General features: G+C 37.0%; 1 protein-coding gene across 1 annotated transcript in view; it reads left to right on the top strand.

Moving 5' to 3' along the window:
* LOC150087120 (twitchin-like) overlaps positions 1–12,902 on the top strand; it is a 3,511,780-nt gene that overhangs the window by 2,681,658 nt on the left and 817,220 nt on the right. The window contains 1 exon segment of the mRNA XM_090372971.1: positions 2,920–3,024. Within this exon segment, the coding sequence (XP_090229097.1) occupies positions 2,920–3,024 (105 nt within the window).

Genomic DNA, 12,902 nt, shown 5'->3' with positions numbered 1-12,902 from the left:
TTATTGCTAACTACATTTTTAACGTTTTATCGTAGTTTATTTTATTGTAATATTTTAGTCTTCTGATAGTGTATCACAGTATTTCATTATATTCTGTATATTTTATTTTTATAGTAAAATTTTTAATTCCTGGCTGGTGTTGGTCTTTAATTATTGCAGTATAGAGTTGTCAATCATGTATCGACTTGGTCTTAAATCGCAATGTTAATAGTTTGAATTGTTTCAACTATGTATCCTACTTTAGTTACCACAAACCTTTATTGTTGATTGTAAATGAAAATACCGAATAAAATAAAACTGATTTTATTAAGCTTAAATTGTATTTTTTCATTTCACATGACGTTATTCACGGATCCACCTTCGGCTCCGTGGAGCCAACATCAATTTTTTTTTCCCCTTTTGCTGACTTCACACATTGTTTTGTGTGAAATTATTTTCTTTATAATATGATCTTCTCACAAATAACATCACAGATAATACTGCCATCCATAGCAAAACCTTTTCCATTACTTGCAATCTGATTTAAGCTTTGGCATTTTGAATGAAAGCTCCAACTACCTGTTCTGTAAATTTTTTGTATCGAAAAAAAGAAAAAGTTCCTACTACATAAATTTTTTATGCAGTACTGCATAATTATTTTTGAATTATAGACATATAGTATAAAAATTGAACCATTATGATACACATTCAAAGAATGTCCTCTCATCCAACGTCATTGATTACAGTAGAGTTACCCAAAAACATCATTGACATCTTTTGCATGCTAACTGAGTTTTCCACTGATTTTTTACAATAATGTGATGTTTTCATGCTGATTTCCTGTTAATCCTCTAGTGGACAAAGGTAATTTTCTTAATTCCAGCTAATTCTCCAATGGGGAAAAATTAATTCAGTTAATTCCCATGCTTAGAAGCATGGGAATTAACTGCCTTATATCTCACAAAAAACTGTTGTTCTTATGTTTGACGAAACTCAGATTTCTAGACAAGATCACATATCTCTGTTAGGGATTACCTTGATTTCTTATTTCCTCTTGGCATAAGCAAACCATAAATATTACTTCCTCTGTATCTAAAAAAACTGGAATTTCTTTTCCTCTCAATGTTACTTTTCATCTAAACAACTACTCACTCTGTACAAATTTCAAATCTGCCCTATCATGGAATGTCATGGTAGGGCAGATTTTAATTATAATTTTTTTTTGTTATAATTTCATTTCACAAATGATTTAAGTCAAAAAGTCTTCTAGCACATGGAACATTTTTCTCATGGTACAGACACAGAAAATGAGAACTAGTCTCCTACTTTTATGATGTTGATTCTATAATTTTTTGTGGTAATACAAATGACTAAATAAACTATGTAGGAATTAGTTACAATCCTACACAGTGGTGACTTTTTATTGGCTCATCTCATAGATGAGTCAATAACAAGTCTCAAAGGTTTGTTGCTCCACAATGGAAATAAATATAGGTAAATTCCAGTAGTTCAATCTCAGCATTTGAAAGAAACATATGAGAACCTGAAGAAGTTGTTGGAAAATATGATAAGTGAAGAACATGGTTGTTTGGGCTGTGCTAACTTTAAAATGATAGGCTTGTTACCTAGACAGCAATTTGGCTAAACAAAAATGCCTTGCTTTTTGTGCAAGTGGGACAGTTGGGAAAGGAGTAAGTAAGCACTGGGGTGTCAAGGTCTGGCCAAAGAGGACCAGTTTGTTGCCTTGATCATAAACCACTTATAGACCCTAAAACTGTCCTCCTTCCACCCTTGCACCTCAAATTGCATTGGATGAAACATTTAGTGAAAGCTTTTCCTCTGGAAGTTCCTTGCTTCCACTAGTTTTTTACTAAATTCTCATTGATCACCCAAGAGAAACTAAAACAAGGCATTTTTGTTGGACCTGAAGCTAATTCAGGCATGGATTAGCTTCAGGTCTGTTGTTGAGAACTTCTTAGGGGAACAACAAGGATCCTTACTACAAGAATATAGTTGAAAACATGTTAGCAAACTTCAAGAAGTTGGGCTGCACCATGCATGTCAAGGTACATTTCTTACATGCGGACATCAACTCTAGGAAGTGTTAGTGAAGAATAGGGTGAGAGATTTCATCAGGACATTAAAGTCATGGAGATGAGGTACTAGGGGAGGTGGAATGTCAACATGATGGCTCTACTACTGGATGCTGAAGAGGGACTGCAAAGTAGAAGGATGTGCAAGAAAATCAAAGCAGCAAAAATTTGAACCATTGTAGATCAGTTTTTAAAATGAGAGTTGGAGTGTTTAGTGAACTTTTTTACCACGTTGCCTTTTTAATAGTGTTTCCAACGTGACTTTAAATATAAATGTCTGGTAAAGTAGCATTTTGTTATAATTTCATTTCACAAATTCTGCCAAAATTAATAAAAGGTTGTCAAATATCAAATTTTCTTTCATGATTTTTGAAGATACCTGAAGTGATGGAAACAAACAGAAGCCATTTTTGAAAGCACATTAGGAAATGATTCAGAAACACCCTTTTCTGAGAAAATATAAGTGAATTTTTTTTCAAAATATTGAGTAGTGTTATTTGAGTGTTGCAATTAAGAGCATACTGTTATTCTTCGGCAGTGATTGATGGTAGAATTCATTATCTTCACTCATGGCTATTAGTTTTAAAAGGTGAATATGCATTGTGGCATTTATTAATTCTTCACATGTACAGGGTTCTTGGCTCACTTTCTTTTGACTGGCTTTTGTTTGAATTTTAATTCTACTACATTAAAATAATTTAAAGTGTTTTTTTTTCTTCTTTTTTTTCATTTATTCTTCCTGTACATTTGTAATTCTGATGAATTTTAAACACATTCCTAATAATTTATATGATAAATAATTTAATGCTCACATATTATTGTTTATTACATCACATCTCTTTTATAGCGGTGCCATCTCCACCCCAGGACTTAAGAATTACCAAAGTTGGGAGGAGTTATGTTGATTTAAAATGGGTAAAACCTCATTCAGATGGTGGCAGCAAAATAACAGGTACATTCACTATATTTATTAAAAATATTAGGAAAAATAATCCAATAATATTATGTTAAATCTCCATTTTCATTATTATTATTATTATTAAGTACAAAAGTCATGATTTTATCATGATCTTAAATGCTATAAATTAAAATTTTTATTCATGTAGAATAGTGTTCATGTGCAATATATGGGTAACCCTCTGTCCACGCAGCTGTAATCCACATCCTCTATTTTTTTATGGAAGATTGAGTTTGAAAAAACTTTGCAATTTAAAAAAAATAATATATATATATATATATTGCTTTTATTTATTTATTTTTTTTTTTTTTAATTGTGTGCAGTGCTTACTGAAATAGAACTGAAATTTGGGTGTACTTTAAATTTGAAAACCTAAATTTCAAATTTAAAGTGCGCCCAAATCCTTGTCAGCCAAAATGATCTTTGCCAAAACCTTCCCATATTTGAATGTTTCTTGTTTGCCACATCATATACACTGTGCTGCCACTTTATTAGGTACACCCCTGCTGTGCACACAAATGGTTCATCCCGCAACGTTGCAAGTCACATGACCACAGTTGTGGATATAAAAGGCAGCAGAACAACCTTACTAATATCAGTTAAGCGTACAAACCGTAACAAGAGTGGAAAAAAGGAATGATCTAATGGACTTCGAATGTGGCATGGTAGTAGGTGCAAAACATGCTGGACAAAGCATTTCTGAAACATTAGTTCTCCTGAACTTTACATGCACCACAATTTCAAGGGTGTATCGAGAATGGTGCAATGAACAGAAAACATCCTCTCAACAGCACTCTTGTGGAAGAAAATTTCTTGTTGATGAGAGAGGTCAGAGGAGGATGACTAGAATCGTGCAAGCAGACAGTTTGGCCACAATGTCACACATCACGTCAGAATACAACCTTGGTGCGCAGAACAAAATATCGCAATGGAACACTAGTCACACTTAGTCGCGAATGGGCTACAACAGCTGATGGCCACATCGCGTACCTTTGTTATCAATAAAGAACAAGGGAGCATGCCTCCTGTGGGCACAGCAACACCAGTACTGGACTATCGAGGATTGGAAAACAGTTGCTTGGTCTGACGAGTCGAAATTCCTGGTGCATCATGTTGATGGAAGGCTCAGAATTTGGCAAAAACAACATGAATCCATGGACCTATCATGTTTGACGACTACTGTGCAAGATGGTGGGGACAATGTTATGGTGTAGATAATGTTTTCTTGGCACACGTTGGGTCCATTGATACCCATAGATTCACGTCTGAATGCCACATCGGATCTAAACATTGTTGCTGACCAAATGCATCCATTCATGTTGGCAGTTTATTCTCAGTCAGATGGTTACTTCCAGCAGGATAATGAGCCGGTGCACAAAGCCCGAATCACTATGGAATGGTTCCAGGAACATGACAATGACTTTTCTTTGTTGCAGTGGCCCGCTCAGTCTGCGGATCTCAATCCTGTCGAACATCTTTAGGATGAGCTGGAAAGGGCTGTTCGCTGCAGGCCTACACCTCCGTCGAATCTCAAGGAACTGCTTGACACTCTCACGTCTGCATGGTACTCCATTCCTGCACAACGTTTTCAGCATCTTGTTCAATCCATGCCTAGACGAATTCAGGCTGTTTTAAAGGCTAAAGGAGGCTCAACACTAATAAAGTGGCAGCACAGTGTATATTTGTTTTGTGTTGTTGGTGAATTAATTTTTTTTTTTTTTTTGTTGGTAACAAATGCATTAGAACTTTAGTATCAGTGCTCATATTGAAATAGAAGATGAAAACTCACATCTGCCTCATGTTGCATGCAATTTTTTTTTTTATTTTTTTTTTTTTTGATAAAAGGTGCCTCCCTCCTAATAAATTATATTTTTAAAAGCATATTATCACAGCTCTTCTTGTATGCATATTTGATTAGGCAACAAAAAACTTTTATCACCATCAAAATTTTATCAACATCAAAACTTTATCAGCATCAAAATTCATTCTTCTACCCAGTGAGTGTACAAGTCATAATGATGATAATGATTTTACAGATCAGTGCATCTGAACTATCAGCCTTCCATTCACTGTTTTACCCCAAACTATCCTATTTAGGTCTTTATCCCTTACCTGAGTCCTTACCTAAGTATAAGTCCTCTACCTTTTAACTTACTTGACACCACTGATCCATCTTTGGCCTGCCTCCGGATTTAACATCATTCATTTTTGCTTCAAATATCTATTTAGATAATCTCCCACATGCCTAAATGCCCATGCCAACTTAAGTATGCTTAACTTATCTTTGATTGGATATTTGTTATACTGAATTTTTTTTCTTATTTCCGCTGTTGTAATATTGTCTTTGCCATTTCTTCTGACTGTTATTACCACTATTCCTCAAATCTCTTTTCTGAAGGTTCTAATTTTTGTTCAATTTCTTTCTTTCTTACCCAACCCTCTGCTGCATATATTAAAATGCACTTAAAAATGTGTTAAAACCAGATAATTTTTATCTTTTAGCTAATTTATATTTTTCTCCAAATGAATCTGTTCTGTTGATTTCCTACACTTTCTGCTTTACTTATTCTGTTGCTACTGCTTAGCAAAATATTATCTTTTGCATAATTAGTATTATGCAGAGGATGATATTGAAAAACATGGAACTGAGCCTCTGAAACTGACACCCATAAAAACTGTATGAAGCGAAATCAGATGTTTGAATTCAGAATCTCAATTCAGATCCTGAATCAAAAATATACATATAAAAATGTAGAAACTATTACTGCAAAAATTAATAAATAAGTACCTGCAATACTATTTTTAAATTTTTTTATGAAGTATTGATTTTGATTTAATTTTTGAAAATGTTTGATATTCTACAATAATGTCAAAATAGCCTAAATTTAGTTTTTAAAAGCATGATGTTTCTCGAAATCCATATAAATTGTTGATTCTGTGAGACAACTAGGTTCTGTCTGTCAGAATCAACAATTGAGGATGTTACTAACAGATTTTCAGATTTCAAGTGGAGGGAAATAAAGTTGGGCATTAATATCATTAGTCATGTGCAGACAAATGATATTAAGCATAAATATACTGAAGATTTGTTGATTTAATATAGGACCATGTTGAAAAAATGGCAAGGGTTAAGTTACAAAGTATATGTGCCTGCAGTTTTGTCCAGGCATGACAGATGGACAGCATGCTGAGAGTTTTTTTGAATAAACTCAAGACCTGAGAGACTCTGCAAGCCTTTTTGGGGAGGGATTTTTATGAACTCGGAACACAGTAGTAGTAGAGGCACGAGATGCAAGAAAGAAAGCGTTATATAGCATCAAAAAAAAAAAAACAATTTCACACATTCATTCCCTCTAAAAGTTTGTCCAGTTCTTCCTTGAATTTATTTAAGCTATCAACTTCCAAAACAACAGATAGAAGTTTGTTCCAACAATCAACTACCTGCTGGTTAAAGACAAATTTCCATGCATCTATTCTACAACTGTCTTTCCTGAATTTGAATTTACGCTTCCTCAGGTTCATAATCTGAGCAAGCAGAAGGATCCTATCAGATTTCAGCATGCTCAACCCATTCAAGGCCTTATATGCCTTAATCAGATCACCTCGCAGGTGCCTAGTCTCCAACCACTGCAATTTGCAGAACTTAATCCTTTCTTGGTAAGAGGACCCCTTCATTCTTCTCACCAACCTTGTTGCCCTTCTCTGTATATGCTCAAGCAACTCTTACATTCTTCCTAAAATGAGGCCTCCAGACCTGTACACGGTACTCAAGGCATGGCCTGACCATTGCCTTGTACAAAGGAATAATAACCTCTTTTTCCCAACTAGCAAAATTCCTGTATATCATTGACAATACCCCATGACCTGATCTGGAAGCCTGTCTGCATTGCTCAGAAAACTTAATATCTGACTGGACAATTACTCCAGGTCTTTTTCATTTTCTACCACCCTAAGTGTAGTGCTACACGGCACGTTACCCTGGGGTTACTTCTACCCATATGCAGTACTTTGCATTTGTCAATGTTAAACTTCAGTTGTCACTTCTCAGCCCATCTGCCCAACTTTTCTAGATCCCGTCACAGTAGCTCACTGCCATTACTGTCATTAACAACCCTTTTCTGAAATCTCTAAAGTACTTCTGAAGTATATGATGTCAAAATTATTTTTTGCTTCCTGTTCCTTTGTTACTGGATCACAATAACCAGCCGGATTATACTGGCAAGCTGCCTCCTCTCCAGTGTCACACTATTATTTTCCCTGGAATAGATTTTTTTTTTTACATACTTCCATATTTACGGCTAGGGTCAACTGTAACAAAATGCACTGACTGTTCTACATAACAAGGTAATCACAGATATAATTGAGGTCATTCGCTAATGAATCCCCTAGCAACTTTATGTTCCCTGAAGAACTCAAACTGCAATGATTTTGAGATTAGAGGCAGTTAGCCCTAAAGATAAGACTAAAGTAAGGCAGCTGATGTTTTACACCAGACTTCTTTAAACGATATTGTTATGGAAAAGACCAATATGCAATAATCAAAATTCTTCTTCTTCAATGTGCTGTCTCTCTGCAGAAGTTGGCTTTCATCTTCACAAAGGATGTACATGAGGTAGAAGCCCTAAAGAAGCCCTCGTTACTCTGATCAAACCACTCCCTGAGGTTTGCCAACCAAGATTTCCTTCTTTTCCCTTGACTTCTTTTTCCATTGATCTTTCCCTGGATTATCATTTTCAACATCTTATATTTGTCATTCCTCATCATTAATCAGCAGAGGCACATGATGCAAGAAAGCAAGCTTGTACGGCATCAGCCAAAAAAAAAAAAAAAAAACCCTTCCCATTTCACTAATCAATTCATTTCAAATGTTTGTCTAGTTGTGCCTTGAATTTATTTAAGCTATCAACTTCCACAACAAATGGAAGTTTGTTCTAGAAAACAACTACCCCCTGGCTAAAGGCAAAGTTCCACACATTTATTCTACAACTATCTTTCCTCAGTTTGAATCTATACCCCCTCAAGTTTGTAATCTGAGCAAGAGGAAGAATCCCATCAGCATTGAGCCTGTTCAATCCATTCAAGGCCTTATGCACCTCAATCAAATAGCTTTGTAGGTGCCTAGTCTCCAGAAGCTGCAATTTGCAGAACTTAAGCCTTTCTTCATAAGAGCACCCCTTTGTTCCCTTCACCAGTCTTATTGCCCATCTCTATACTCTTTCTAGCAACTCTACATCCTTCCTAAAATGAGGCTTCCAGACCTGTACACAGTACTCAAGTTGTGGCCTCACCATTGCCTTATACAAGGGGATGATCACCTCCTTATCCCTACTTGCAAAATTCTTGTATATCATTGACAAGATATACAGGAATTTTGGAAGACCCATGACCTACTCAGGCACCTGTCTGCACTGCTCAGAAAATTTCATATCTGACTGCACAATTATTCCCAGGTCTCTTTCATTCCCCACTATTCTGAGCATAACAGAACATAGCTGATACATTTCTCTAGGGTAACTGCTACCCATTTGCAGTACTTTTGCATTTGTCAATGTTAAACTTCAGTTGCCACTTCTCAGCCCATCTACCCACCCTTTCCAGATCCTGTTGCAGCAGCATACTGTCATTATTGTTATTACCAACCCTGCCAATCTTTGAATCATCTGCAAACTTGATATATCTTCATCAATATTATTGATAAATATTAAAAAACAACAATGGGTCCAACACCGAATCCGGAGGGACACCACTAATAACATTACTCCACATAGAGCAGTACCCACTGATCACCGCTCTGTCTTCTCCCACTCAACCATCCTTTTATCCATTGTAGCAACTTGCCCTTAATGCCATACTGCTCCAATTTGTACAGTAATCTTCCATGTGTAACAGTTTCAAAAGCTTTCCTGAAATCCAAGTATATGATATCAAAATTATTTTTTGCATCCAGTTCCTTTGTGACCACATCATAGTATCCAATCAAATTGGCCAGAAAAGACTTCCCCCTTGACAAACCCATGCTGTGACTGAATCGAGAGCCTTGTCGATCAATTCAGCCCTGGAAAGATTGTGCAAGACTCAAGGGGTAGAATTTAATTTTTTTTCAGCCTGATCTGTACTTCTTAACAGGAGAGACTGCTTCTACAGGGATGGGATACACTTAAATAGAAAGGGTGCAAGAATATTTGCTGATGCTATCGAGACAGTACTAGGTGGGTCGGAGAACTACTAGCTTGAGGGGATACAAGGACTAATAGATCAACAGTAGCCACTGGCAGAGGTGAAAGTCATTCTTGCACTGCTTCTATTGGAATGAGCAGCAGCCTGGAAAACAAGATGCAGTGTATTTCAGAGACTGCTGGGAGTCATTGCTGTACAAGTAAACACATGGGTTGTGTTAGGGTAGCTAAGAATAAAAACAGGTGCATGTATACTTGCATAAGTTTGGTAAATAAATTTGATGAATTTGAAGTATTGCTCAGAACATCAAAGGCAGATATTGTTGGGATATCAGAGACGTGGTGTCACACAGATATAAGGAATGCAGAACTGGAATTTGGAGAGTACAATGTGTACAGGAAGGATAGACAAAATAAGAAGGGAGGAGGGGTTATAGTATTAGTTAAGAAACACATAAAATCCAAGGAAGTGAAGCCAGTCAACATCGCTGGACAGTGCAGTGTCGAGTCAGTTTGGTGTGACCTAAGCATTGGGAGATCAAAATTGAGAGTGGGAGTGTGTTATAGGCCTAATGACTCTGATGAATATAATAAGGAACTGTACAGGGAAATAGAGTGGGCCAGTAAATCAGAGAGTCTTATAATTGGGGATTTTAATTTCCCAGATATTGCCTCTTGTTGCCTCCCGAACATCAGCATGTTCGGGAGGCAACTAGAGGGAGTAATACTCTTGATATGATTATCAGTAGTGATTCTTCATTCATTAAGTATCTGCAGATAAAGTAAGGAACCACTAGGTTGCAGTGATCACAGTGTGCTGAAGTGGGATTTACTCAAAGAGGTAACTTCCATCAGGGGTAAAGGGAAGGGTTTTTGCTTTCATAAAGGTGACTACGGTGGTCTGAGACAGTTTTTAAATGCTATACAGTGGGACCAACTGATGATGTTACCAACAGCAAACTCAAAATGGGAAGCATTCAAAGAACTTATCTTGGAAGCTACTAGGCTTTACATACCAACTAAGAGATATTGTTCAAGGTTCAGGCCTAAATGGATGTCAGATGAACTAATGAGACATATGGCAGAGAAGAAAAATGCATGGGATACATATAAATTTATGGGTGACATAAAAGTCTATGATAGATATAAGCTGGTCTGTAACCAAGTCACAAAGGAGATTAGGCAGGCAAAGGCAGATTATGAGAAATCCTTGGCAAAGGGGCCCCGAGTGCCAAGCGTTTTCCAAATGATCAAGTGATTTAAAGTGATTTCTAGAGTGCGCTTCTCAGTTATACTTAGTTTATTATATTTATAGCGATCTTCATTTTTTAGTACTTCATAAGTAAGTTTTGCTAAAAGGATCTAGCAGACTAACAGAAAGGAAAGTCACCTTTCTTTTTTCTCTTATCTCAAACTAACCACCAACCCTACTAACTTATAGCTGCTGCTTGGTCACTTGGTGGCACCGCTCTTGCCTCCTCGTGGCGGGGCTGGAAACCTGGAAGTTGGAAGGTACACTCCCAGGGCTAAAAGAGCAAATCATGAGTAGTAAAGTCTCTACTTCCCAAGGGACTTCAGAAAAGATCCCACCAAATCGGCTTGATGAAGAACCAGATAATACTGCAAAAAGGCAAAGAACAGATGGCTCCAAACCATCACCGACTCCTTTGTTCCTAATCATCCACTCCACTGGAGAGGAGACATTAGGAAAGAAATCCCCATTTTTCATCCAAAAAGTCTTGGAAGGATTAGCCGGAACACCAAAAACGGTCAGGCGACTCCGATGTGGGGATTTATTAGTTGAAACGTCCAGTTCTAGACATTCAGAAAAGTTACTGAATGTATCAAACTTTGGAGGTATACCAGTAGTGGTCACCCCCATAACACTTTAAACTCTTCGCGGGGAGTAATCTCCGAATGGGATCTCTTACACGTTACTGAAGAGGAAATCAGGAAAGAACTCCAAAATCAAGGAGTGACGAATGTAAGACGGATTTTTATTCGGAGAGATGGAAATGTAACACCTACCAAAACCTTACTCCTGACATTTAACATACCAAAAATCCCATGCACTGTAAAAGCAGGATATTTGAACTGCCAAGTAAAAGTATATATTCCAAATCCCTTGCGCTGTTTCAAGTGTCAACAATTTGGACACTCACAAACAGCATGTAGAAACACACCGACATGCCCTAAATGTGTATCCAAAGAACATCAGATTGATGACTGCCCAGCCCCAACCCCAAAGTGTCCAAATTGTAAATGAGAACATCCCGTATACTCCAGAACATGTGATAGATGGAAAAAAGAAAAAAAAATACAGAAATACAAAACAGACCACAATATTAAATACCAAGAAGCAAGAAAAATGGTCCAGCCAGCCATAACCAATAGACCAACGTATGCACAAGTAGCAACTAAATTTAAATCAGTGGAATGTCAAACTGAAATCTAAGTTCCTCCAAATGAATCTTTTTCTCCACAAGTCAAACACTTACTCCAAGCAAAGCAACAAGATAAGCACAAGAAAACAGTAAACACACCGATCTCAATCCCCTCAGATTCTCCAACCTTGCACGAAATCACGAACCTAACTCAGAATTTATGGAATTTGAGAAAACAGGAAAGATAGATGACGATATGTTGGAAATCCATGCTGAAGAATTAGAAGAAGATATGGATACCGGAAAACCGGTATTTCTCAAAAGAGATAGAGTAAGGATAGAAAAACAAAAGACAGCCACCCAATGAAAACAGCTCAAGGGGCTGAGCAAATATAAATAATGGATAAAATTATCCAGTGGAACTGTCATGGATTACGTACTAATTTTGATGACGTACAGTATCTGATCACCCATTACACACCAATCTGTATCTGTCTCCAGGAAACGTACCTCAAACAACAAGATACCCTGAATATCAGGAACTACTCAATGTACAGAAGAGATCGAATAACTCAAAGTATAACACATGGAGGAGTTGCTATATTAGAAAATGACAGAATACCAACACAACAGGTGCATTTAAATAGCCCATTAGAAGTGGTAGCAATTCGTACAATAGCAAGGTCCCTATTAACCATATGTTCATTATACATTCCACCAGGAGAAGATTCTCTTATGAAGACCTAGACGCATTACTACAACTACCACCACCCCCAATTTGTCTGATGGGAGATATGAATGGACATAACTCTTTGTGGGGATGCTCCGACTACAACGGAAGAGGACACATCATTGAACAACTGCTAGATAATCATAATCTCTTACTTCTTAACAGGGGTAACCACACTTACTTCCACTTTCCAACTCGGACCACCACAGCTATAGATCTTACCATATGTACTCCTACACTTTACACAGCATTTAATTGTGAAGTTTTTGAGGATCCTCTTGGGAGTGATCATTATCCAGTAATTTCCACACTGGTCAGTGAATATCCATATCATACCAGCAGGACTCCTCACTGGAAAATAGAAAAAGCTAATTGGGAAGCATTCAGGAGGAAAGCAGTTTTCAACACCAATATCACTGAGCAGGAAACAGTAGTTGTTGCGCTAGCACATGTCACAGAAACCATACAAGACGCAGGCAAGCTAACAATCCCTAAGACTTCATCACATTTTCCAAACCGTCCGAAAACATGGTGGAATGATGATTGCACTGAAACAAAAAAACAACAGAATAGGGCATGGAA

The sequence above is a fragment of the Mastigoproctus giganteus genome, chromosome 4, assembly GCF_048544385.1.
Source record: "Mastigoproctus giganteus isolate SK-2022 chromosome 4, ASM4854438v1, whole genome shotgun sequence".
Taxonomy (NCBI): Eukaryota; Metazoa; Arthropoda; class Arachnida; order Uropygi; family Thelyphonidae; genus Mastigoproctus; species Mastigoproctus giganteus.
The sequence above is the reverse complement of the archived record's forward strand: the minus strand, read 5'-3'. Positions and strand labels throughout refer to the sequence as shown.